Here is a 27022-nt window from a genome sequence, read left to right as displayed (position 1 = left end):
GCACAGCCCGGCGGGACCCGGGCCGCCACCCCTTCCCTCACCGACTGCCTCGTCGCTGCCGAGGGTCCCCGCCGAGGGGCTCTGGGCGGCCGTGCTGCCGCCGCGGGGCAGGACCTTTACCCCCCCCACACATACCCGGCTCGCCGCCGAGGAGCAGCCCGGCCACGGTGAGTCCCGTTCTCCGCGTCCCCGGTGCCGCCAGCCCGCGGGAGGGAAGGGGGGGAGAGGGCGGCTGATGGTGCCAGCGCCTGGGCGGGCTGGGCGCCGCTCGTCCTTGCGCCGGGAGGGGGGCGGGCCGGGCCGGCCGGCCGGCCCTCACCCTCCCGGCGACTCTCCCGTTGGAGCCGGGGCCCGTCGTGGTCTCCTGCCGGTGCCTGTCTGTGCCGGACACCCGGAGGCCCGCCGCTGCCCGGGACCCGGGTGGGGCCGCTCCCCGCGGGCCGTGCTGGGGTGGCGGTGCCCGGCCCTGGCGGGGGCGCTGGCGGGACCTGTCCCGCCCGCAGCCCGCGGGGAGCGACACAAAGGCGGCTGGGCCGGGCGGCAGCCCTGCTCTCCTCCTCCTTCCCCCCCCACGCTCCCCCCCCAGTGCCGACCGCCGCCTCCGCCGCTCTCCCTGCCCGGAACAAAGGCGGCCCGTGTGCCAGCTTCCCGCGGCCGGCACGGGCGGCCTCTGCGCTCTCTTTGTGCGGGGTCGCGCTCGGCTCTGCCCTGGGCTCCTTCTCTGGCTCGGTGGACAGCCTCGTACTGGCCAAAGACGGGCTCATTCCCCGGTGTCTGGTTCGCCTGCGTCTTTGTTCTGGTGTGCCCGGGCAGGGTCGTGTGTGCAGCGGAGCAGGCGGCTGCCCCCCTCCCGCGGCCCGTCACCTTCATGGAATAGCTCCGAGCTACAAACAACCTGACAGACCTGTCTACCACGGTCGCAGGTAAGAAGTGACAACGAGATGCTTCCAGGGAGGCACGACCCTGGATGCTTTCTCTTTAGCTCCCCTTGGCCACGCTGTCATTCAACAACAGCTCATCTGCCTCCTCCCTGCCCTGTGTGTTGTGCGGGGAGTCTGTGACCTTCTGTGGCATTGCCTTCTGCAGCGTGGCTGCTCCCGTTCCTCCTGAGTGCGTCCCAGAGGGCTTGGTGTAGAGTGCTCAAAAGTTTGGGTTGACCTCTTATTGTGAGGACTTCTGGCATCTGTGAGGCACAGGTGGGCTGGCCTACCTCACAGGAGCACCTCTGTTATGGCCTGGGCATTGAGTGAGGGAGCCTGGACAGCAAGGCTTCATCTGATTGTTGGAGAGAGGTGGACCTCTTGGTGGTGCTCCCTCTCTGGCAAGGGCTTGGTGCTCAGGCTTTTCCATGGAACTGGTGACAGTGGTGGTAATGGGGTGTTATCTGGGAGGCCTTGGGATGCCCTTCCCCAGTGGAGACCCCACACCAGGGCAGCAGGCTCCTGTTCCAGGGCTGTGACACCCAGCCTTGTGTGGGCTGGTGAGCTGGGGGCAATGTCTGTGTGCAAATGGGACTGCCTGGGCATGTGGAATGTTGTCGTGGTATTTAACTACAGTTGCCTGGAGGTCCACCTGATGTCTCCTCTGCACTTTTGGACTTGGCTGCCAAGTTCTTGGTGTAGAATTGAGAACAGATTTAATCTCTGCAGGGGAAGCTCAGCACCCCCATGACCAAGCACAGCAGAAATCTCATAGTCAGTGGATGCAGCTTTCATTTGAAACTTCCATTTCTGTCCCTTGCTCTTCCTCCCCTGAGGAGCTCTCCTGAATGTGGTGAGGTAGGGGCGAGTGGCAGGCTGGTGGCTTGCAGACTGCCATCTCTCATGCCTCCAGCATGTGCTCCTGTGTGTGATGGGTCTGCAGAACCTGCCAGGCTCTGGTTGGGGGAGTGGGGCAGTGTCCCACAGCTCCATGAGGTGGTGTGCTGGGAAGAGCTCAGGTGGGGGAATTGTTAATCTTCCCCACAGTTACCTTGCCAGCTCCAGCCTGCTCCTTGTACCTTATTGAGGCAGGTTCTCTTACCTAGCAGTGTTTACTTGTACCCTTAAAAAAGAAGAAGAAAAAGAAAAACATTTTTAAAAGTTGTTCTCCTTCCACTTGACTGCGCTTGGCCAGGATGCTGTTGCATTCAAGCGACTGTCCTTCCTGATGTGCAGCATTTGCTGGAATCTTGTGCAGAACCTTCCTGTAAGGGCTGGGAAGATTAACATGTTTGCTTTGTGGAATGTGCTGGGCTTGCCTGGTCTGCTGCAGAGGGGTGAGTCTCCTCCCTTCTGTCCTGGAGGTCAGGCCCTGATTACTGTTGTTGAGGAGCCCTTGGGGCCATCCCTTCCCTCTAGATGAACCAGGATTTGGAGGAATGGTCCATCCAAACTGTACAGCTGGCATCTCTGTTCCAGGATTGCCTCTCATCTCATCCCTCCTCCAGGCTTTGGTCCTTTGTGTCTATGCTGGGGTGGCTTTAGGACACCCAGAAAACTATAGCATAGCTAGGACCATGCCTGCAAGGCTGTTGATGTCTCAAAATAGGTTACCATTGTCTGTGACCTTAGGGGAGAGTGCTGGTCAAATCTCTTGGTTTCTCTTCCCAACAACCCCTCGTAACTGTCTTTCATTTACTGCTGGCAAGGACAGAGCCCTTTCCCAAGACTGTGGTGCTGCAGTCTCCAGGGAGGTGCAGGGCTCTTCTCCTGGCTCTAAACCCCTGACTCTTTGCAGTGTGGTTGTGGTCTCTCCCCATTCCTGTCTGGCCATCAGTGAGGAGCAGAGCTGTGAGGCTGATTTGGGTTCATAAAAGTTAACAGGTGTTGCTAGGATGTGGTGACAAGCCCCAAACCTGTTGGGTGATTCAGGCAGATCCTCTGTGTGTGACACAGGGCTTGGCTGGTGGAGGAGATTGTCCTCTGGCACTGAGAGTAGTAATGTGTCTCAGGACAAGGCTGTTGGAAGGGGGCTGGATTTGCAGGCTCTTGACCAAAGTCCTAAAGTTCCCCAAGGTGGCCACAACCCTCTCATTGCTTCTCGTCATCCAAGGAAGCTGTTTGGGGTTGTGTGCGTGGGGAACTGTTTTGTTTTTTTTTTTTTAGAGCCAGTTCTTGCTCTGGAAACTCCCAGCAGCAGGCTGATGAGTCTGTCTGGCTCCTGCCTGTCTTGTGCTTGAAGGCTGCTGGGGCTTCTGCTGCCCCTGGGCCTGTCCCCATGCTGTGCCCATCCAGTGGCTGCTGCATAGGGGTTGGTTTGCTCTGTCATGTTCCTGTTTGTGCTTGGGATGGCAGGGGTTGTGGGGTGATCCTCCTGCAGCAGTGCACTGTTTCCCTGTGGAGGAAGCAAGAGTCTTCTCCTGAGCTTCCTCACTGTGGCTGAAAAATGGTACAGTATGGTGGTCTGGGATGAAGTGGCTGCTGGATACAGGGGCAAACGGGTGACTTAGGAGCACAAGCTTTCAGGCATGGTGCCAGGACTGGTGAACCCTTAACTCGGGTGCCTGTCACCTCTGCTTTTATCTGCTTTTTCCAGCCTGGAGCTGTTGTAGGTGGGGGTTTGGTGGTGGGACCCTCAGTGTTCAGGGGCTTGGGCTGGGAATGAACAGCCTCAGCTGTCCTGCAGCCTGCTTTCATTCCAGCCTCCAGGTAGATGAGTGTCCTGCAAGGAAGTGACAGAGGAGCAGTGGATGCCTGGGAGTGTGTCCCAGTGCCCCTAACCCCTAACCTTGTGTTGCAGGTCCATGGTGACTGTGCTGCTGCATTCGTGCTTGTGCCAGCCTGGACCTGGGGACCTGATCTGGGCTGAGCGCTTTCCCCAAATGTTTAATTTTAATAGCTCATTCCCAGGATGTTTGTGCTGATGGGAGATGGGAGTTTTTGTCAAACCACATCCCTGGCCTTTAGATGGGGGTGGCTCTGAGGCTGTCGAGGTGCTGCTGGGATGTCAGTGGCTGGCTGCAGGGCTTGGCAAAGCAATCTTGTTGGGTTGCCTCTCCAGGCTGGGAGTGACTGGCTTCCAGCACAGGCAGGGAGCACTTTTAAACCATCTCCAGGGTCAGTATGAGGGCATCCCTTTCCATGCTGGGTTGGTGGCTCAGGTGGCAGCGGAGTGCTGGGTTCAGGTGTGTAGGAGCAAGAGTTGTTGCAGTGACTCTGTACCAGCCCCGACTGCTCCAGTTCAAGGGGTGTTTCCCCTGGTTACAGTGAGCACTCCTGAAAGTTCACTGGTCTGGCCCTTCCTGGGCACCAGGACCTGGAAGCAGTGAGATCCTCACTTGCCTCTTCCTTGGGAGCACAGAGGAGGGCTGCCTCTGCTGGGGAAGGCTCTGGGAGCAGGAGGAGCTGCTCCCCCCTCGCACTTTGTGAGGATTTTGTAACTGCAGAAGCACCTCCTGGGCAGGGGAGTCATTACCTGAGGTGGGGAGATGTACTACTTGGAGTGGGAGCTGGGTAGCCTTGGAGCAGATGAGTATGGAGAGCTGATTCCCACCCTGTCCAGGAGGAGGAAGGCGTCACATTGTTCTCAGCTGATATGTGTTCCTCTTGCCCCTGTCTTGCTTGGGTTGGTTCCTTTTGAGAGAAGCCCCATATATCTTGCCTGTGTCCCCAGCAGCCCCTGTGGAGGTGGTGGCATGGGGCAGCCTGTTCATGGGCACCACTGGGGTGGGAGGCAGTGTGTGGAACTGCCAGGACGAGTTTTTCCAACCTGGAAGGGTGGGTCACCGTCCGCCTGTGCATGCTGCTGGCAGGCCCCTTGCCCCGTGCAGTAACACATTCTTGTGAGCGTGCTGCAGCATGCTGTGCTGCCTGCCCTGCCTGGCTCAGGCTGTGGGGGGAGAGGTGTCAGCCCACCTGCTGCTAACCAGGGTCTGCTGTGTGAGGAGAGGACAGGGCAGCCTTAGGGTGCTTCTGGGAGAAATCTCTGTGATATGGAGAGGCTAGCTCTACAGTGCCTTGCTGTTGCTGTGTCTCTGATCTGCAGGAGGGAGCTCCCAGGCCTTGCACCTCCCTCTGCAGCACTCTTGCTGGCAGACACCTGCTCTCCCTTGAGTTCAGTGGCAGTCCCAGTAGCTAACTTGTGTGGAAAACCATTTCCCATCTCTATTCTCCTGCTTTTGGTAATGAGAGGAGCTGCCTGGATGGGCCTGGACAGTGAAGGCAGCTGTGGGGGAGCTTGTGGCTCAGCTTTCCATGGATGTCCCTGTCCTGGCACTGTGACCCTTGAGAACACCAGAGTTCTGGTGGCCCTGGCTGTATGTGCCCACTTGCTGGTGGGGCTGTGCAAATGAGCAGATGAGGTGAGTGGAAGTTGGAGCGCATCAGTGCACACTTGCTTATGGTCTTAGCAAGATGTTGTGCTAGAACTCCACTTAGTGTCTCCTGAGCTCTGCAGGTAATCTCTAGGGCATGGTGGGCACATCCATGTAAATGTGGAGTTGGAAAAGCTCCTTCCACCCTCTACTTGTAGGATACTCCCAGCCCTGGACAGGAATGTGATACCTCCACAGTCAAAGAGCCCTCATATTTGTTCCCCAGAGGAGAGATGCTTCCAGCAAACCAGCCGGGCATCTGGTCTTCTCGTTGGACTGTGCTGACCTCCTGGATGCTGGCACAGCTGGGCATCTGGTGGTGGTGCCGGTCCCTGGTGTTCCTAGCCTGCTTCCAGAGTGTCTGCATGTGGGCTGGAGGTGGTGGGGAGTGGCCCTTGGCAGGACGTTGTGTTTAGAAGCTTACGGGAAAGGGAAGTCACGATGTCATCTCCTGTCTGACCAGGAAAGGCAGGTTTCCTTCCCTTCAGCTTGCGCAGGAGCCTGGGAAGCCACTTCTCAGTGAGTACTAAGGGAGCAGTAGCCAGGTGTGGCACTGGCAAACAGTTTGGGCAGGGGGCTGGAGTATGATGGAGTCCCACTGTCCCTCTTAGTATGGCCTGGCCTGCTGTCTTGTGTGTCCCTTGCTGCTGTGTATGAGCACTGGCTTCTGCCAGCCCCTGGGAGTGTCCTGACAGGACTCTGAGCACTGCAGGGAGCTTGGTGTTAGCCTCCTGAAGACCATCAGGGCAGCAGTCCCTCCACCCTCCCCCACCCCCAGTGGTGCAAACCTTGGCTTTTGCCTGATCCTTTTTGGGTGACTTTCCTTCACCCATTCATTCACTACCCCTCTTGGCTGGGCCCTCTAAGCCCTCTCCAGTGCAGGGGCATGCTTGCCAGTAGAGAGAGAAGCACTGGGTGAGGTCATGCTGAGCCAAGCTGGAGATTTCTGCCCAGCCCCTGGGTGCCTGGAGCTATGACTCAGCCTGCTGGCTGCCCTACCTGCTGGGGGAGTCTGGGCTGGCCGGGGGGATCCCACTCCTCCTGGGTGGCTTCCTCAGGCTGCTTGGCTTCATGGGTGCAATTGCCTCCTGCACCCAGCATTACTTCACTGCCTGTTTGTTCAGACTGGGAGGGGAGAGGTGTGTGCCTCATCTGGCAGGGTGAAGGGCCCTGCTCTCTGCTGGGTAGCAGGAATGAACACTCTGCCTGGGGTTGGGGTGGAGGGGCTCCTGCTCCTCTCTGTGTTTCTGGTAGTGGTTTTGTGGTGACTGGAATTCACTTTGCTGGGAAGGTGGATAAGGCAGGTGGTGACGGTCCTGTGGTGGGGGCAGTATGACCCTCCCTGGGCCTTTGGACCACTGCTTGGAACAGAGGAGTTGGGTCCCAGCCTGACTGCAGGTATTAGGAGGGGAAATGATCTTGAGTGTCTTTCCTGGAAAAGAGAGACTAGGGCTTTGTGAGGGCTCTCTGCCGGGGGTTAGAGGGCCCAAAGCCGTGTGTTCGTGTGCTGGGTTGGCACTAGATGCTCTGGCAGGGGCAGATTTCTGTGGGTGCTGTGACCGGATGGAAGGAAGGGGGAGGCTGCTTGTAGTCCTGCTGGGAACGCTGCCCACCGGGCTGCAGCCTCTGGCTGAGGGCAGCCAGCAGCTGTTGTGAGCCCTTGAGGAGCTAAATCTGTCCCGGAGGGGAGGTTCCCAAGCATCTTCACCCCCTCTGCCGTCCCCATGGGGCTCGAGGGAGGGTGGCAGTGCTCGTGGTGTCGTAGCTGGAGGTTTAATCGGGAGGACTTTGCTCCCTGGGTGCTGTTTGCAGGTCTTATCTCCGAGGAGAAAGGCTGATGTTTGTTTTCTCTGAGGGAGGGAGGCAGCTGGGTGGGAAAGTCCAGCCGGGTGGTAGGTGAAGGGCAGGGGCTGGTCGGGGGGCAGCGCAGGCCTTGGCTCAGCGAGGTCCGGCCGAGCTCCACGGGGATAGGTCGCGTCCCCTGTCAGAGTGGCACCTCTGGAGACAGCAGAGACTGCTCTGCCATCCCACTGGAGGCTGGGGGGGTGTCTTTCCGCCGGGAGGGCTCTGGCCCGGTTCCTGGTCCCGTTGCAGGGTGCTGGCTGGTTGCCGCCCCGGGGCCTGGCGCTGCCGTGACAGGAAGCGGGGAGGCCGGGGGAGGGCGGCCGGCCGCCGGGATGTGCCTGTGAAATCCCTTTGTCCGCGCCGAGCCTCAGCTGCGAATTCCCACAGCGGGCAGAAAGAGCTGCCTTTGTGCGGCGGGAGGGCTGCCGGCATGGGAATCAGCCGGGGCCGAGGGCTGGACCGTGGGGACCGTGTCTGCCTGGTGGGGGGAGCGGCGGGGACCCCACCTCACTGTTTCCCCCCCCCCCGGGGTGGGGGGACCGGGCAGGAGGGGCTGTTGGGGGGGTCTTCTGGGTGCAGCAGAACGTTCCTCCTGCTTCACGGCCGTCCTGCTCGGGGCTTGCGGGTGGACGGTGTCTGCCTGGAGCTGGTGGCTTGGCTGCCCCTCTGCTGGGGGGGACGCTTGTCCTCCTCCCCGAAGGTGTGGGGGGAGCCGTCACCGTGGGACTGGCTGCAGCCAGCGCTTCCCCAGCTGCCCGGAGGTCCGGCTGGTCCCGGCCGTGCTCAGGAGAAGGCCCATGGCCCCCCTCACCTGCCCGGGAACGCAGCTGCCCCGCAGCCGGATTGCTGGCATACCAGCGGAACAAACCCATCTCTCTGGCTGATTCACGCTGCTCCTTCCTCCCACCCACCGTCCCCTCTGGGCTGCCTCTCCTTCCCTGTCCCGCTGGGGCAGCAAGCTGAACCCATCTGGGAACACTTCCCTTCCCCAGGGCATCGCCCACCCTGTCTGCTCTGGTGACCTTGGCCAGGCTGGGGACAGATCACAGGGGATCGCCCACCATGTTTCTCAACCCCGGCTGTGTCTAGATGCGTTCCTCAGCCGATGGGTATTGTGCATTTCTGCACCCCCATCCACACACGCCTGCTCCCTGTCGTCCTGCTTCCTCCTCATACTCCCCACAGCAGCCCCACCCTGACCTTATCTCCCACTTTATCCTCCCGCCTGGCTGCGGGCCCGCTCCCTTATAAGGTGCGGTGCTGGGTGCCGTCTGGGCAGGTACCCCCTCCATGAGAGGGTGGGCAGCTTCCCCCGGTCCCGGCGGCGGGTAGGCGGACCGGCAGCCATTCCACTGCCATTCCAATCAGTTGGATGTGGCAGGTGGAGGCGAGCTGCTTCCATCCTGCTGCTGCTTCACCCTCCTGGCTCTCCCCAGGGCTGGGCGCCATGGGCATGGCTCCTGTGGACCGTGGGGCTGGGCCAGGGCAGGTCGGCACCCAAGGCAGTGTCCTGGAAACGCCCGTTTTCTGCCCTGAGAGTTCAAAAGACCAGAGTCCATTGTGGCTCCTGTACCCTGGGAGAGCCCAGTTTCTTTGGAAGAGCCCTGCACAGCAGGGCCTGGGGCAGAGAAGGTGTCTGAAGCCTTGGGCAGGTGGGTCCCTGTCTGCTGAGGGGGCTGCAAGAAAGAGCAGGCTGTGGGCACTCCTGCCTCTGGGGTCTCTGGACTGGTGGGAGAGAATGGGTTACAGACTAAGCTCTCCATGGCCCACGAAAGGATGTGGGAATTCCTGCCCACCCATTCGCTGTTCTGGAGTCTGAGGGCTAATGTGCCCTCCTGAGCTAAGGACAAGAGCAGAGTTGGGGATGACCATGGACTCTCTGCCCTATACCCTGCCATCTCGCTGCTCCTTGGCAGCCCTTGGTGCTTGCTGCCTTGGGCAGACCGAGGTCTACGGACTGCTGTGTGAGCCGGGACCCTGTGCTCAGGGGGCTTGAGGGATGCCAGAGATGTTGTTTCATTTATTTTTTAGCTAATTGAGGCTGACCAGAAGCCTGAGGTGAATTAGTAAGGCTGTGAACCTATGCAGAGCAAGCAAGTATAATGCGCTACAAGCGCTCAGGCAATTGTGGGCTTGAATTATTGATGGGGTTTCTGTTTTTTCCCAAGTGCATCATGATAGGGAACTGGAACCAGAATTGTTGCTTCCTCTCTCTGTCTCTCTCAAGGATGGGGGTCTGGTGGTGATAGCTATTGATGTTCACTTTTGCAGGGCAGGCAGGCTCTCCTCAGAGTCCCTCAAATTGATAGAGCAAGACAAACTGCTTCAGCAGTGTTGGCATTTTTCTTGCCTAGTTGGTGCTGGGGACTGAGCAAAGTCCTTGGGCACTGCATCCCTCAGTGGTGGTCTGGCCTGCAGAGCTCCTGGTGTCCCCGCAGTGGCACAGCCAGCCTGGGTGAGGGGCCGCGTCCCCCCCTGCTCTAATTGTAGCTCTCTGGAAACTTGGGGCATGGAGCAGGTTCTTGGAAAGACCCAAGCAGAGGGCTGTGCTCTGGAGATCCCCACGCCGCCTGCCAAGCCTCCTGTGTCTTATCTGCCAGATCTTGTCCATTCTCCCTGGCCTGTGGTTTGCAATTCCCCATCTGCCAGCTCAGCTTGGGCCCTGGGGTTAATCTTTCCGTAGCTGACAGGGAAGCTACTCCTGTGGGGAATCCTCAGTCTTGAGCTGCTGTGTTCTCTGACAGAGGAGGGGCAGGAGAGCTATGGGTGGCTATGAATGTAGTTTAGCTCTGGAAATTGTTTTTCTAGGCAAAGATTTGATTTTGGGGGAAAGGCAGTTCCCCCAGGAAGCAGGGACACAACAGGCTTTGGATAAACATGCTATCTTTACAGTTCTTCCACTGGTGTCAGCTTTGAGGGCTTCGTCAGGGCTTAGGATATCTTTCTGTCTACTACCAAGCCTTAAGTACAGCGAGGAGGGGGGAGGTGGGTTCCTGTGGTGATAAGCTTTGCATGAGCATCTGCTTGTGGATCGATGGGGCCGTTCTCCAAAGGCACAGTGCGGTGGACCTACTCTGACTGCAGGACCTCTGGGCATGCACAGGGTTGTGCTGGTGCCAGGAAGTTGGGAGATAAGGGCAGAGGAATTTGGAGGTAAAGCTTTCTGGGTAGCTGTGTTGGTCCCTAGGGTCCCCTCTTGCTGCTAGTCACAGGGCAAGTGTGCTGGTGCTGTCCTGGGGCAGAAGCTGCTGTAGAGTGTGTTTAATTTTTAGGCCTTTTTGTTTTGCCCTGAACTGAGACAGATGAAATATTTTTGGGTTGCTGGGTTTTTTAAGTAATGGGTGTGTCAGCAAGTGCCTCATGATGAAAAGGCTTTCATGCAGCAGTCCTCAAAGATGGTCAGGGTCTGGCTTTGGAAAAATGCTCTGTAGTTGTATCTTCAGAGGGAGAGGGACAGGGAGCAGGAGGGGGGGGAATGGTCACAAAGCAATCCCTGGAATTTCATCCTTGTGGGATCCAGTGTACTTGGCTCTGAGCTGTCACGAGCAGCTCTCTGGCTGGCCTGGTTGGGTTGTGTGGCCAAGGTTCTCTTTCCCTCATCTCCCTGTCTTTGGAGGTGACCAGAGCCCTCAGCTGGTGTCAGGAGGCAGTGAAGAGCTGTGCTGCACCCCTCTCACCAAAATCCTGCTGTGCAAGGCACCACAGGGTGATTTGGGGCAAGTTTGCTGCAGCTCAGGGGTTGTAGGGCTGAGTAGGTGCTAATGTGTGTGCCTGTGTGTGTGGCAGGCAGGCAGCTCTATGGAACAGCTGCTGGTGTGTGGCTGTGGGGAGAGCCAGGGGCAGTGCTGGCCAGCCTTCCTGGGCCTGGCACTGCTGCTCTATAATGGTGTCTTTAATCCTGGATTAAAGGGGAGGGTAGGGAGGTGGAGCATCCTGATGGCAGAAGGACCCAGGAGGAAAACTGGGAGAGCCACTCAGGCAGCAGGTACCCTGTTCTGTTGGCACCTCTCACCTGTTATGGAGCTGTGACAGCTGTGTGTGCAGGGCAGGCTCCAGACACCCTAGAGAGTTGCTTGGCAGGGCCTTGTCCCATGGAGATGCCCACCTTCGGCCATCACCTGGTTGGTGTTGAGGGGTCTACAGTGCCCCAGGGATCCCAGCCCCTCCTCTGGCTACCCCAGTGTGACCCCAGCTCCCTGACAGCCCCCCAGCTGCCATCTCTTCTGGGGCTTTCTGCTCTGACCTGGTGGCCTGAAGGGGAAGCAGGGGAGGGCTATCCCTGCGCCCCCTCCTGCCTGGGTTACAGGGTGTTGGTGAGCGCAAGAGGATGCGGAGAGTTGGCTGGTGGGGGACCTGTCCTGTTCCTTCCCCGCTGTTGTGTTTACTCCCTGTGGAAGGGACGGGAAGGAAACAGCCGCACGGCTGCTCTGGCCCCTTATCTGGGGCCCTGAGCAGCCCTGTGAGTTTCATTGTTTGTGGCCACGTTCTCCCGGCTCTGCTCCCAGGGGACTTGCAGAGATGGGGGCCTGTGGCTGTTGCTGGCTGCCTGGGGCCTGGCTGGCAGCTCTGTGGGGCTGGAGGAATCTGCTGGGATTTCTGTCCCTCCTCTTGCTGCCTTCCTGCAAGAGGCAAACCCTGCTGGTCTGTGCTTGCTGCTCAGTAGCAAGGCTGCTTGCAATCAAGTGAGCCTGCTCACAAGAGCATGGGCTTGGCTCAGTCTCCTTGAAGCCAGCATACTGGCTTACAGACCTCAAAGTTGGCCTCTTCTACATGGAGGTGGTCGAGGGCAGGCTGGGGAGCTGATGTGTAGCAGCACAGCTTCTTGGGCGAGGTTATCACATGGTGCATCCGGTCTCTGTAGGGAGATGTTCCTCTCTTGGTGGCTTGGAGGAATACTGCTCTGGAAATTAATCACAAGCTAGTGGGCCTTCTGGCTGGGGTTCTGAGTGCTCTGGTTGTTTAGGGTGTCTGAGGACTACCCCTTACCTGCTGGAGAAGTGTGGGATGTGGTAAGGAGATGCTCCCCCTCTCCTTGGGGAGAGGGACAGGTCAGTAGTCCATCAGCAGCCTCACTGTGGAGGGACCTGGTGAGGCTGGGCAGAGGATGTGTGTCCCTGCTCCAGACGGGTGCATGCCCACCAAAAGTGGGGAGTATTGGAGTCAAGGGTGTGAGTTGGCATGTGTCAGCACTGTTCCGGGAGGCACCAAGCCACTTATTCCAGAGCATCTCTGTTGCAAATCTGTGGGGCGGGTGAGACCTTGTAGCAGCAAAGATCAGAGCCATCTCTGCATTTCCATACAAGGCTCGGGGAGTCAATCCGTTGAAAGAAGCCTTAGGGCATACCTGTTGCAAGGTAGAAAGAATGGAAAGCTGCATGCATAAGCCAGGAGTCATGTCTAGGAGCCTCTGAAAGCCTATATGGGCTCCTAAGCCAAGCGTGATGGGCTGCTTTCCTCCTGGGGTGCGGACCGGCCGGTGAGCATCCCAGCCCACGCTGGACTGGGGCAGGGCACTGCAGCTGAAGCAGTCTGGCTTGGGTGTGTGTGTGTGTGCGCCGTGGCTTTACCTCTTGTTGGGCACCATATGATTACGCATGGAAGAGCTGGATTTTTTTATTGACAAAGGCAGATAGAGAGTGGCAGTGACCAGATGTTCAAATGAGCTGCAGGCAGCTTCCAAAGAACGGGAAAATCCTCCCTGCTCCACTGGGCTCCGAGGTGTCTGATAAACATACCAGGGCTGCCTGCGTCCAAGGGGAGCTTTGGGGACAGACCAATGGGGAGGAGTGAAGTCCATTGGGAGGCACTTAAGGAATGGTTTGGTTTGGATACACTTGAGATAGAGTGGGAAATCAGTTAAAAATAAATACAAGCCAAAAGCCCTGCTCTGAGCTCCTCCAAACCAGCATCTGCTGCAGGCTGGAAGGACAGAGCTGCCAGGGAGCGTGGGGAGCGGGAGGCAGATAGGACAGGGCTGTGCAGGGGGCAGTGATGCCCCTGCCTTTGGCCCCACATCACCAATACAGCCATGCTGGGGTGGTGGCATGGGGGGGAGTGGGCAGAGCCAATGCTGGAGACCGTGGGAAAGCAGCTCCTGTGCTGGCTGCCTGGCCTGAGCGAGTCCCACATGCCTGTCATGACTGCACAGGTTTGGGAAAACCTCCGCTGGGCTTGCAGGGACTCGGCAGGGCTGCGCAGGGGGCTGAGCTCTTTGCCATTCCTTTATGCCTCTGTTCCCTGTAAGTGGGGAGCTGTTGGAGAGGCTGGGGTCTCCAGGCTGCAGAGAGGTTGCAGTGGGAGCAGTGCCACATTCGCCACCTCACCAGCCCTCTCAAGGCACTGCTCTGTCCTTGGAGAAAACAGGGTGGGAAGAGAAGCCCATTTTCCTGGTCTGTTGCCTGCCCTATCTGCTGTTTTGAGTTCACCTGTGTGATTTTTTACCTCCTCTCCTGCTGTCCCTGCAGCTCTCTTCTCTCCTGCTTCCTCACTGTGGTGGCTGGGCTATTTCTCCCATGACTCTCTGCGTCTAGACTTGGCTGTCCCGTGCCTTTGCCAATCAGACCCGAACTTCCTCCTCTAACAGGTCTGTATGGAAAAATATTGCCTTTCTCTGTCAAAATATGTTGATTGTGGTGTGCTCGTTCACTTTTCTCCTTTGGGAGGGGATGTTAGAGTAGTCCCAGCCAGTGCCCAAACCCTAGGTCTGTGGGCTCAGGACTCCTGGCCTGGCTGCAGCCTTGAGAACCCTTGTGAGAATCCAGAGGGTGATGAGTTTTGGCAGCAAAGGGACACGAGGTCATCTTTAGGGGGATCCCAACCTGCTTTCCCCCTTTCCTGGGTGGAAGGAGCTGTGGGTGTTGGGCTGTGTCTCTGCCTCTTATCATGCTGGAGCCAAGGGAGTGAATAGGTGACACAGACCTCTCTTCAGCCCTTCCCTGAGGAAATAATGAGATGTGGGTAACATCTATGGGAGAATGTCCCCTGCTCTGCCCCAGGGATGTGTCCTCCCCCTTGCTTGCAGCAGCTCTTCCTTGTAGGACAACCCTGCAGGGGGTCTCTGTGGGAAGAGGGAACCTCCTCAGCACAGAGCAGCTTTTTCTGAACCCAACTCAACCCCAACTGCTTGGGAGGAACTTCTGCCCAAAAAGTTCCACTTCTCCAAGCTTAAAGCTGGGCCAAGGAGCATCCAAATCATACCTGGGGCTGTGCTCCTCTGAGACCCTGTGCCAGCTCTCTGGTGGTGGGTGGGAATGGTTGTTAATGCCATAAGATATTTTTTATTTCTTCCCTTGTTCTGATAACCTGTCTTAACCAATCAGTCTCTTCTGGACTGCTCTTCTCTCCTCCTTTCCTCCCTCCAAATCATGTGCAGTGAAGAGAGGGGCTCCTGCCCCTTTGGGCCACTTTTCTTCCCCTCACCTTGACACCAAGCCGCCTCTGCTTGTGCCTCCCCGTGCCCTCTGTCCCTACCCTGCCCGTCCTGGGCACCCACCACCCATGGACGACTCAGAAGTGGAGTCGACTGCCAGCATCCTTGCCTCTGTCAAGGAGCAGGAGGCACAGTTCGAGAGCTGACCCGGGCGCTTGAGGAGGAACGGCGCCATGTCTCAGCCCAGCTGGAACGAGTACGGGTTTCCCACAGGACGCCAGCCCGGGCTTGGGCCAACGGCACGCTCACCCGGCGGCACCAGGTAAAAAACCTCCTTGGCAGAGGTGTGTGCGGAGGCTCCTGGAGCCCCTCCATGTCAGTCCTGCCTCGGTGGGGGCAGCCCTGGGCCTGGCACCTTCAATCCCTCCTTGTGCACCCAAAGTGGAAGAGAGTGAGGCTGGTGGTGTGATCTGGTGGTGCTGTATGTCTGAGGGGCTGGAGGTGATCTGAGGCTGCACAAACCCAACCTTTGCAGCCAGAGTCCTCTGGGGACAAGGAGCCAGCCTGGAGGGTCTTGCTACCAGGCTGGTTCTGGTTAGGTTCTGTGAAGGTTGGAGGCTGTGTTCAGTGCCTGGGTATCTTGGCTCCCCATCCCACTCAGCTGCATGAAAGATGGCTGAAATGCAGAGACTGGTGTATAGCGGGAGGGGAGCACATGTGTCCCCATCTTGTGTGATGGAGTGCAAGTCTCTAGAGTCTTGGTCTGTTCCCCAAAACAGCCAAACCAGGGCTGGAAGAGGTCTCTTTTCTCTGCAGGGTTGGACATGTGTTTCATCTGCCTTGGTTGAGGTCTCCTGTTCTTGCTTTCCTGGGCTCCATTTTGGGGAGGGTGCTGGTTTTATGCCCTTCCACATGCTGGAAGGGCAGGTGGCATTTTGTGGAAGGCTGTGGTGCAGGAGAGATGTGTGGGTTGGGGGAAGAAAGGAGCACAGGAGTCAAGTGTAGCACTGTCATCAGCATTCGTGCTGTTCCCTTGCAGCCCCAGGAGGGCCCTCTGCGATGCTCCAGTGTCAGAAGAGGAGGAAGGTCTCCAGGACTGTTCTGGGGAGCAGGGAAGGGTCTCTGGACCCACTTAGGAGTGTGCTGAACACCATGGGAGAGTTGGAATGTCTGGAGCAGGGTTGAATGGTGTTGTCCTCCAGCTCTTTCCCAGGCTGGAATGGGGGTACGTTTTCTGCAAGTCCTACAGCCCCCCAGGAGTGTGCCCCTCATCCAGGGTGTGTGTTGGGTGTCTGTCAGAGGTAGGAGATGGTCTGCTTTGGGGCCTGGCAGGGAAAAGGTATGGATACATGGGTTCTGGCAGTCTAGTGACTGGCCTGCTGTGGTGCTGTGTGTTTCAGAACGGCCGTTTCGTTGGGTGATGCTGACCTGGAAAGGCAGAAATATCAAGATCTGAAGCTCAACGGGCCACAGGTAAGGCGACTGAGCCCTCTGGCTGTGGCTAGCCCGCTCAGGGGTGCAGGGCTCCAGTGTCCCCACCTTGGCTGGGAAAGGGGACTTACATTTCTGATGTGGCCCTCCTGGCTTGAAGGGGCTTTGGGTGTGGGTGTTTTGGTACCCCCTGCCATGCAAGAGAATATCAGGGCTCTGTAAGAGGGGAGATCTCTTGGTTAGCTGGGTTCAGAGAAGCCTGGTGGACTGCTGACTGCCCTGACCCTTGCTGCCCTCAGGGACCACAGCCACCTCTTGTACAGGCACAATCCCTAGGATGCAGGACCCAGGCCAGATTGTGGAGGAGACATACACCATGGAGGAGGACCCAGAAGGGGCCATGTCTGTTGTGTCTGTGGAGACATCAGATGATGGGACAACCCGGCGCACAGAGACCACGGTACAGGCATGGGGGAGAGCATGTAGGACAGGGGCTCTGGCCAGAGACCCTGGTGGTTGGGGTGCTTACAGACACAATGTCTGCCAGCTTGCTGTGCTGTGACCTAAAACAGGGTGTGAAATCTGCCTGGAGTCTGGGTGCTTGGGCTGGAAGGGGACTTCTGGGGTGTGGTGGATTTCCTGATTGGGAGCATGGCCTCTATCCATCCCTCTAGGTGAAGAAAGTTGTGAAGACTGTGACCACCCGGACGGTGCAGCAGGTTCCAGTGGGGCCTGATGGTTTGCCTTTGGAAACCTCCCCCATTACCAGCAACTATGTCCAGACCATGGATAGGAACTTCCGCAAGAATGGCAATGGTGGCCCTGGTGGCTACCTGAGCCAGCCCAGCACAGCCACCCTCCCTCGTAACTACCAACTACCCTGACGGCTTATGGCCGCCCCCTACGAGGATGGTTACCCAGGCAGTGACCACAGCTATGGAAGCCTGTCCCGTGTTCACCCGCATTGATGAGCGCTACCGGCCCTCTATGGACACCTACCGGGCCCCAGCCGCCAAGACATCTATGGGGCCGCAGCCTCAGGTGCGTGTTGGGGGCAGCAACATGGACCTCAACCACTTCCACCCTGAGCCTTATGGCCTGGAGGATGACCAGCGCAGCGTGGGCTTTGAAGATGTAGACTACGGGCTTATGTCTGACTATGCACGGCCAGGCGGCAGGACTCCCTCTGACCCCCGGCGCCGGCTCAGGTATGTGGCAGGAGGCACTGGGGGTGGGGGTTGCTGTGGGGGTCCCTTATAATTTTCCCCCCCTTAGGAGCAGGGGTGGGTGGATTGCAGAGACAAGACCGTGTGCTGAGTCATGTGTGGCTCCTGCAGGAGAAAACTTGCATCCGCTTCTGATTATCTGCTTAATTGGTGGTTAAACTTGGGTGCTGATTGAAACCAGTTTGTCCTGGAGCAAGGAGTTCCACTGGGCAGCTGGAGGTGCCCAGGGCCCTTCCCTCTCTGTCCTGCCTTTGGGAGGTGGCAGGTTCGTGGGCCCCAGCTTGCCAGTCCCACCAAGAGCTATCTCCCAGTGTGAGGTGTGGGCTCAGCCCCTGTCAGAGGCAGCAGCAGCTTTGTGATCCTGCTCCAGGCCAGCTGAGCACAGTGGGGCTGGGTCCAGGGCTGGGTGAGGAAAGCTCAGCCCCATGGTGCCAGCAGTACGGCCAGGGTAGGGCAGGCGGGGGAAGCTGCTCAACCTGTTCAGCAGCAGCAGCAGCTTCCCCCTTGGTTCCTCTGTGGGTGATGGGGGCTCCTCCAGCCAAGAACTGCCCCACAGGGGGACAGAACAGGGGCTCAGTGCTGTCGGACAGGGTTTCAACGGGGTCCCTTGAGCAGGCTCAAGAGTGTGGGGAGGTAGAATGGAGTGAGAGGCCTAACTTGGCTCCCAGAGATGAAGAGGGGGCTGTATCAGCTCTGAGTTGCCCTAGGCTAGGGGGTGAGGGCGGAATAGTGGTGGGGGGCTGAGCACAGGCTGCTTCAGCTCCTGAAGCATCAAACAGGCAGGCGAGAGTCTGACTAGCCCTTCAGGAGATCTCCTGTCTCCAGGCAATGGACTGTAAATCAGTGGTAGCTCCTGGCTGTGAAGGGACTAAAGGAGGAGTTTTGTCCTTTTGGCTGGTGCCAGCACAAGTGTTTCTGCTGCTGTGCTGAACCAGTCCGAGCGGTTGTTCACCAGATTGATTTTCCCCCATCCCGCCTTGTGTAGCTTGTGCTGGCTGGAGGAGGGCCAGCAGGGTGCCTGCCCCTGTGCAGGCAGCATGAGCAAATTTGAGCAGGTGGCCATTGTGGCTCCTTCAGGAGCAGCTTGGGCAGAATGGGTTAAGCAAGCATGCCCAACCCTTGTCTGCTTTGCTCCAGAGGAGTGAATGCCAGCCAAGGTAGAAGGCCACCCTCTCTGGGTTTGTGTCCTGCCCAGCACATGAGGATGGGAGCCCTGCTGGTATGGCCTAAATCTGAACCATGTGCTTTGAGGCCACAATTCCTCTTTCCTGGGCTGGATGGTGTTCATGCTTTTCTGTCCCCCCAGATCCTGAGGACAGGAGCTGCAGCTGGGTGGGGGAAGTGTGGGGGATGCGAGTCACAGAGAAAGCCCACTTCCAAGCATGGGGCAGTGTGACATCTTGGTGAAGATGTCACATTGTCCTGCAGGGATGGTGCAGGTCATGGGAAGATGGGTTGGTTTGGCCCACGAGAGGCTCTCCTCCCCAGGCAGACCAAATAAAGATCAGCAATCTGTGGAATCCAGCGCTGTTGAGCTTTGGCGGTCCCGGCTTCTCAGTTTACCATCCACATGCAGCCACTGGCTTAGGCAGGAACGGGAAACAGTCGGGACTCAGCATCCCCAGCCTCAGGAGATGTTTTGTCTTGAGCAAGGCCTGGCTTAATGGACTTCCTTCAGAGAGGCAAGCTCGCCAAGACATAGGGAGAGACAATAGAGGGCCTTGAGCTGAGACACCAGGTGTCCTGGCTGCTCCCGGCCCACGTGGGTCCCCTCCTGTGGCTCCTCTCAGAGCTCCCTCCTGCAGAGGCTGAGGGAAAGGGTGCTCAGCGGGTGTGCTCTCTCATCCTGGCAGCACCTGAAGGGGATATGGCTGCTGAAGGGGTGGGCAACCTTAGCTGAAGGTTTTTGTGAGCCCTGTACTGGAAGCTGTGGGGAAGCAGAACCTGCTGCCATCCTCTGCTGCAGCTCTCCCTGCCTGCTCCTGGTTTGGGAGCTCAGAAGGGTGGCTCCCTGGGCAGTCCCTGGGACAGATGAGGGTTAAATCCTCTGGCACATCTTGGACCCTGGCTCTGTGTCCCCAGTGCCCTGGACATCAGGGATTGACAGCAGTGGTCAGGGCCCTGTGTTTTAAGTGCCAGGTTTCCTCCAATCCCCTTCTGCTGGGAAATCACTGGATTCCTTTGCCAGACTAGGAGAAAAGACTATACTGCCAGTGATGACAAATGGGGCAAGAATCCTGGATTTTGCCTGGTGTGTGCTCTGGAGCCACAGTTCAGCCCCGTGCCCAGGGCAGCAAGGCTGATCCTGGCTGTCCTTAATGCTTGAAATCAGACTGGGCGCTGGCCCTGGGCATGAGGTCCTGGGCAGCTCAGGGCCGTTTCTTCTCCCACCATCCGCTTTGGTGTCAACTTGCCCTCTAGTGGCTGCAGGCTTGAGTGGTTTTCTGTGCTCAGGCTGGCCTGCGTGGAGGGTCCAGCCCCTGACCCGAAGCTAAGCCCATCGGGGGAGAAGGCTGGAGTAGCTGCTGGGGGCTGCCTTCTCCTGGGGAACAGCCACCTCCTTCCTGAGCAGGCCTGGAGGCCCATGGGGGTGTCTCCTACAGTACAGAGCCCAGCTGAACCTGAAGGTGCCCCAGGGACACAGCTCTGCTGCCTGGGTCCAGCCCTTTGGTGGGGTTCTGCTCAGTGTACTCCAGCAGGGTAGTTGGTGACCAGATGCTCAGTGCACTTCAGCCTATCTTCTAGGTGGGTTCCCAGCTATAGGTCTCATGCTAATGCCTGGCTGTTTTCCCCCTCCTAGGAGTATGAAGATATGCTGGTGGATGAAGTGGCCCCTGACCGGGTACTACTGGGCAACCTCTGGCCTCAACATGAGCGGGGCAGCTTGCTAGTCTGGACAGCCTGCGGAGGGAGGCCACCCCCGGGAACTGGCGCCAGCCAGAGCTGCCAGAGGTGATAACCATGCTGAGCTTTCGGTTGGAATGCTGTCAAGTCCAATGCGGCTGCCTACCTGCAAGACACCTCTGCTACCGCAATGACAAGGTGAAGCAGAGTGCGCAAGCTGAAAGGGCATCCCTGTGCTGGTGGGATTGTTAGATCACCCAAGAAAGAGTGCACTATGGTGCCTGTGGAGCCCTGAAGAACATCTCCTTTGGCAAAGACCAGGACAATAAGATCGCCATCAAGAATTGTGATGGGTGCCTGCTCTGGTGCGCCTGTGCGGAAGGCCCATGACATGGACCTACGGAGGTCATCACAGGTAATGGCTCCAGGAGGAGAGGAGGGGCTGACCCTGTGGGTGAGGGATGCACAGTGCATCTGGTCTGATTGAGCACCTCTCACTTGTGGCATTGCAGGAACACTGTGGAATCCTGTCCTCACATGACTCCATCAAGGATGGCCATTGTAGATCATGCACTACACGCTCTGACTGATGAGGTTGTCATTCCCCTCTGGCTGGGCGGGAACCCAACGAGGACTCAAAACCCCGCCATATTGAGTGGGAGTCGGTGCTCACCAATACGGCTGGCTGCCTTAGGTATGGAAGGGGGCTACGAACTCCTGGCAGAGAGCTGGCATGGGTTGAGGCTGCTGTAGTGCTCCTTCCTGGCTGTCCCTGGTAGCTTTCTGGGATGTCCAAAGGAGATCTGGACAGGAGTTACTCTAAGATGGCTACTGGTGATGCAATCCTTGATTTTGGAGGAGTTTCTTTTGGTGGAGGAGAGCTGCAGGAGCTTTTGTCTGGCTTGAGCTCTGCTGGGTGTGGGCTTGCTCCTTGCCTGCCCTCAGTGGTCCCTGTCTCAACTGTTCTCTGTTGCCGGCAGGAATGTGAGCTCAGAGCGGAGTGAGGCCCGTCGGAAGCTGCGGGAATGTGATGGGCTGGTGGATGCCCTGATCTACATTGTCCAATCTGAGATTGGCCAGAAGGACTCTGACAGCAAGGTATGGCAACTGGGGTGATGTCAGAGCATGTGTCAGGCTCTTCCCCTGTCACACAGTTCTGCTGTTTGTGGTGATTGAAGCTGGGTTCATTCCAAGGTGGATGAAGAGTGGGCAGGGGAAATCTTCACCAGTGAGGGATTTGGTCTGACAGGACTAGCTCGGGAAAACCTGGTGCAGGCTCATGGTTTTCCATGATCTCCTGGCGATAGTGACCTAGGCAGTGTTTACCAAGAGATGGCAACAGCTCAGGCAGCAGTTGCAGTGGAAAAGGTTGGCCTATAAAGTCTATGTGGTAGTATAGTTGCTGAATTTCCCTGGAGCTTTCTTGGACCTTTTGCTTATGGCAGAGATATTTTTGGTCCACCCAACGGTATGAACTCACACCTGCAGAACTGACCATGACGTGATTTGGGTGGGGGTTAGCTCCAGCTCTGAGTTGAGATGCATATTCACCTGGTCCCAGTTCAGATCCCATTGCCTGGTTCTGGGTTTTAAGCGTGAAGAGCCCTCTCTCAGAGAATGATATGGGCACATGGCTCCAAGTCATATCTATCTGTCTTTCTGTCCAGCTGTGGAGAACTGTGTGCATGAGAAACTTGTCCTACCAAGTCCACCGTGAGATCCCCCATGCTGAGCGCTACCAGAGACACCTCTGGCCCCTGCAACAACGCTGGGCCCATGTGCGAGTTGCTTCGTGCCAAGAAGGGAAAGGTGGTTTGGGTGGCAGCAGTGTGGAGGGAGGTGGATGGGACAGATCTACTGCAGTGGAGTTCAGGTGGTCTGGTTTTCTGCGCTCCTACTCTGGCATCTCTTGTGTGAAGGCTAAACCGCAGCTTTCTCTGGAGACACGGTGGTCTGTGCCTCCTCTGGCTATCAGAGCTGCTGCTTGGCTTACCCAGAGCATTTGACACAAGCCAGTGGTGGGTTTCTGTGGCAGTGGGATGGTGATGGATAGATGTACACTAACTCCATGCCTTCCCTTTTCTCCTGTGTTGCCCCTTCCCCTTCTCTTTGCTTTCTTGCCAAATGATCTGCCCCATGATGCTGTCGGCAACTTTCTTCTCCTGCCTCCCCTCTCTCCTGTCTTCTCTCCACTTCGCCAATAGACGAATGGTTCTCCAGAGGTGAGTGCTCTTGGTTTTGATTTTTCCATGATTTGATGGGGTGCTTTCTCTACCTTTTTTTTTTTTTTTTTTCCCCCTCCCCCGAGCTTGGCACATTCTGCCTGCAGTGTGGCTAATGCCCTTGATGTCCCCTTTGGGGACACGCTGTAGCTTAGCTTCAGCTCACTTTTGGCGTTCTTGTAGCAAGTGGTGAAGAGCTTTTAGACTCAGATGGGTGGGAAAAGGAGGTATCTCACACCTGTCTGCTTGCTCTTTGAAGGTAAAAAGCTCCCAGAAGACCCTGGTGCTGATACAGTGGATTTTCCCAAAAGAACAATTCCAGCCAAAGGTATGTTCCTCTATGTGTTTGCATAGGGATTGGGTGTGCAGGGCTGCTCCTCTACAAGCAGTCCAGGAGAGGAGTGAGTGGAGTTGATTTGCCATTGCAGTGAGCCTCACAAATGGGCAGAGGTTTGGTTTGGAGGAGTTATGCTTCTGGTTGCCTGAGCATCTGTTAAAATACTGTCTGTCACACTTTGAGGATGCTTGTTGTGCTTGGAGGAGATCAGCACCACCTCGAGAGGCTTTCTGGAACCATTTTTCTAAGGGCTAAGGGACAGCATGGTGACACAGCCCTGCAGGTCTCAGACTTCTTAGTTGCCCTCTTGCCTGCACTTATCTCCTGGGCATGAAGACAACATTTAAAGCCAAAACCTCTGCTCTGGAGTGTTCTCCAGCACGAGGAAGGGTCATTCTAAGAAGCCTTTGGGGACAAGCATCTCGCCTAGAGGGCTGTGAATAACATTTCCTCTCAGGATTGCCAAGCAGTGGGCGTTAGCCCAGAGCTGCAGTTCAGCTCAGCTCCTTCTGCCCAAAGGTTCCTGAGAGGACTCTGGTGTGCCTGGCTGCTGAGTTTGTTGCCCCACCTCATGCCCTTGCCAGGTTGAGTATGTCTTGGCCAAGTGTTGCATTGAAATTGAGGTCTCTTTGTTGACGGCAGCAGTGCTGTGGCTTGGCCCAAGCTTCTAAACTGCAGTTATTTGTTGGGGCCTGTGGGCAGTAGCCATGGCATCTCTGGGCAGGGGCTGGGACCAATGGTGCTGTGGGGCAGCCCTCTCTGTACTGAGGATGGAGCCTTTGGGAGCAGTGAGCCTGGGTGAAAGCCTCATCTGTCCAGCAGTGCTTCTTTGAGTGAGCTGGGTGCTAGCAGAGCCCTTAAGCCCTTCCTCCCATGCTCTTCTGCCAGGCTACGAGCTCCTGTTCCAGCCAGAAGTGGTTCGGATATACATCTCCCTCCTGAAGGAAAGCAAAACTCCAGCCATCCTGGAGGCTTCAGCAGGAGCCATTCAGAACCTGTGTGCTGGCAGCTGGACAGTGAGTGCCTCCTGGAGATGGCTGTGTCTGTGTGCATCCCTCTGTGGGACTGGGGGACCCTGGGAGCAGGGAGCATCACCCTGGTGGTACCGCCAGGCTGTAGGTAGCCAGGCTCTGCCGTTTCAGGCAGTTCACTTTGTGCATGGCATATGGCTTGCTGCCTGAAAATATTCAGCTGCACAGTTCAGGTATGGACCAGGTCTGTCCTGTGCTTTGTACCAGTTGTGTCTTCCCAAGGGTTCCCTGCCTGCAGCCAGCTCCCTGCCATTCGTTCCCTTCTGTTGGCAGGGGATGAAGGTTTGGGGCCTCTCTGTGGCCTCTTGAGCCGCACTCCTATGGTGTCTGTGGAAACACCATGTGGGAAATATTGCTGGCCTTGCCTGGGATGGGGCTTTGGGAAAGGGATGGGACCTTAGCAGCCAGCTGGTGAAGCCTTGGCTCCCAGAATGAGGGCAGGTAGTAAGGCTGCTAGGGGTGCCCCTTGCCCTGGGAGGGGCTGGGTGGTGCCTGCCTCAGTGACACTCTGTCCCACAGTACGGCCGGTACATCCGCTCGGCGTTGCGCCAGGAGAAGGGACTCTCGGCATTGCTGACCTCCTGACCCATGACAGTGAGCGGGTGGTCAAAGCAGCTTCTGGAGCCCTGCGCAACCTGGCTGTTGACCTGCGTAACAAGGAGCTGATAGGTGAGGGCGGCACAGGAGAGGACATCGTGCTCTCTGTATCAGTTTTACCCAACCCCCTTGCATTTCTCTTCCACCCTTGCTCATGCCCAGTTCTTTCTCCTTCCCAGGTAAACATGCCATCCCAACCTAGTTAAGAAACTGCCTGGAGGCCAGCAAACTCCAACCAAAAACCTCTCTGAGGACACAGTGGTGTCAATCCTCAACACCATCAATGAAGTAATTGTAGACAACCTTGAGGCTGCCAAGAAGCTGCGGGAAACACAGGGGATTGAGAAGTTGGTGCTGATCAACAAATCTGGGTACGCTTTGCTCGAAGGACAATGCAAGGGGAAGAGGGGCTTCTCTGGGAGGTTCCTCGAGGCCATGGGTATTTCCAAACGTCTTTCTTTCACATCTTTCTAGGAACCGCTCAGAGAGAGAAGTCCGAGCAGCTGCCCTTGTGTTGCAGACTGTGTGGGGATACAAAGAGCTGCGGAAGCCCCTGGAGAAGGAAGGCTGGAAGAAATCAGACTTCCAGGTATGGGGATGGGCATGGGGATGCCCTGTCTTAACTGGGGCAGTAGGTAGGCCCTGCAGCAGGGAGAATGGTGTTCCTGGAGCTCAGCAGTGCTGGATTTCAGAGCTGCCCTATTGGGGTTGTTGAAGGTGCCTCCTCTGCCATTTTTCAGTTGATGGCTGGCCCAAAGTCTCTGCTAAGAGACTCTGAAACTTTATGCCCCATGTCCCTGACGTGCTTGTGCAGATCTGCAGGCAGGGAAGTTTGCAGCACTAGAAGCCACTGTGCTGAAGAACGAGGTTTTCAGGGCTCAATTTTTTTACCAAAAGCTAGGGCTGTCCTTGCTTCTGGAAGGCTGGGTGCTGTTCAACCTGGTTCAGGCATGTCATACCCTCTCCCCAATGTGGATAGAGCCGTAGGCTCAGGAGCACAATCTGTCTGCCTCATGCCCCTTGCCTGGGGGATATGGGGAGGGTTCCTGGGTCTGTCCTGGTGTCAGGGGCTAGAGAGGTGGGATGTGCTGATGGGGTGTCTGGGATGCAGGGTGTGAGTGGTCACTGTCTGATGCTGCAGGTGAACCTGAGCAGTGCTTCTCGGACCCAGGGAGGCAACTCATTTGATGACAGCACCTTGCCTCTCATTGACAGAAACCAAAAAACAGGTATGTGCCTTCCCTTCAGCACCTGTCCCCATTGTCATCCTTAATCTTGTGGTACATGCAACAGCTGGCCTTGGTTCCCTCCCTGCTATTTCAGCCCTGGCATTCTTGGGAGCCGCAGCTGTTCATCCAGGGCTGTCAGTTTGGGCTTTATGTGGCTTCTCAGGGCCCTGTAGTGTGCTTGGGTCAACAGTGCTGTGGCTGTAGCTGGGTTTGGGCCCCTCCAGTGAAGGCAGGCAGCGGTTCCTCTGCTTCTCCTGGCTGCTGGGGCTTATCTGCTGCTCTCCCTGCTTGTAGACAAGAAATCCTCCCGGGAGGAGATCCAGATGAGCAACATGGGACCAGGTAAGAGAGAGACTGGTCTTGCCTCCTCCTTGGTGTGCAGGGAGAGGGCAGAGATTGCATCTCCTGTGGGGATGAGGCTGCCTGCCATGGAGGTGCTGTGATTGACTGTTCCCTCTCCTGCTCCAGATAACTATTCCACACTCAATGAGAGGGACCACAGCAGACCACTGGACCGATCTGGTGATCTTGGTGACATGGAGCCAGTGAAGGCAGCGCCGTTGATGGTGAGCAGCTCCCTGATGAGGGAGGAGTGGGTGGACAGGGTGTGGGAGGTGACACATGGCTGTCCTCACCGTCAAGAGGAGGGCTGAACTGGGTTCCATACTAACACCCCCCCATCCTGCTCCATTGCCTCTACTAACCCCATGTGTCTGCAGCAGGAGGAGGGGCAGGAATTGCACCCCGTGGTAGAGGGAGGAGGATGCTGCCATCTTTTCCCCTGTGTTGGTATGTCGCACAGTATCCTGCCCAGTCTGAGCAGTGGTGACAAATCCTACTGTGCTCTTAGGGGTGTTATGGCCAGCCAAATTCTGTTCTGAGTGCTGCTGCCTGTAATCACTGCCCAGGTCCATTGGTTCCATGATCATGCTTTCCACTCCTCACCCTTTGGGTTGGCTCTAACATCTCTCCTCTCTCTCCACAGCAGAAGATCTAGCTGCCATCGCCACCTCCACTCAGTTTGAGTTGATAATATATTATATATATAAATATATATATAACACTCTTCATGGTGGAATGGACTGCTTCTACCTTGTCTTTTTTTGGATTTTTTGCTGGACTGTTTGTGCCAACTAGCCAGCCAAATGACTGGGCCTGGTCTGCTGGGGCAGCCTGGGCCAGCCTCTAGACTGCTGCACCTCCCCCTTCTGGGGCACCTCGACCAATAACTTTTCCTCCTGTCCCTTCACCTCCTCCTTCCTCCAGAAAGTAAACCTTTCCTGCCTGACTCTGCCAAATCAACCGGTGTGGATGCTGCAAAAAGACTCGGGATCTCTGCCTTGACCAGGAACTGCCTTCTTTCCCACACCTCCCCTCTGCTCAGAGATGTCTGCAGGGACAGAAACTGGGACCTCACTTTGCTGCCTGGTTTTTTTTTATTATTATTTTTGATGTTTGTTTTATTGCCTATAGGATATATTTTTCTGCGGCATCACTCTTCAACCAGGGCCATGGGGACAACAGGACCATACCTCCCTGGTGGTGGTGGGACCAGGGTGAGAGGGCTGGAGTCATGGGGGCTGAGGAGAAGGAAAAAC

The 27022-nt window shown here is 57.0% G+C and overlaps 1 protein-coding gene across 1 annotated transcript; it reads left to right on the top strand.

Moving 5' to 3' along the window:
• The first annotated feature begins 85 nt into the window (after positions 1 to 85).
• On the top strand, positions 86 to 26312 carry CTNND1 (catenin delta 1). The gene is given in 38 exon segments (XM_030450967.1): positions 86 to 167; positions 13603 to 13721; positions 14511 to 14705; positions 14708 to 14829; positions 15908 to 15919; positions 15921 to 15985; positions 16238 to 16259; positions 16261 to 16398; positions 16613 to 16894; positions 16896 to 17150; positions 19968 to 20043; positions 20046 to 20146; positions 20148 to 20180; positions 20183 to 20225; positions 20228 to 20273; positions 20275 to 20360; positions 20363 to 20380; positions 20383 to 20403; positions 20406 to 20423; positions 20521 to 20534; positions 20536 to 20559; positions 20561 to 20620; positions 20623 to 20702; positions 20989 to 21106; positions 21676 to 21826; positions 22213 to 22230; positions 22490 to 22558; positions 23456 to 23583; positions 24118 to 24163; positions 24166 to 24267; positions 24375 to 24383; positions 24386 to 24566; positions 24670 to 24784; positions 25337 to 25424; positions 25719 to 25766; positions 25893 to 25990; positions 26144 to 26178; positions 26180 to 26312. Coding segments are annotated over 36 exon segments (2856 nt in total). The 5' UTR covers positions 86 to 167; positions 13603 to 13721; positions 14511 to 14635; the 3' UTR covers positions 26244 to 26312.
• Positions 26313 to 27022: the final 710 nt, after the last annotated feature.

The sequence above is a fragment of the Calypte anna genome, chromosome 5, assembly GCF_003957555.1.
Source record: "Calypte anna isolate BGI_N300 chromosome 5, bCalAnn1_v1.p, whole genome shotgun sequence".
NCBI lineage: Eukaryota > Metazoa > Chordata > Aves > Apodiformes > Trochilidae > Calypte > Calypte anna.
The sequence above is the reverse complement of the archived record's forward strand: the minus strand, read 5'-3'. Positions and strand labels throughout refer to the sequence as shown.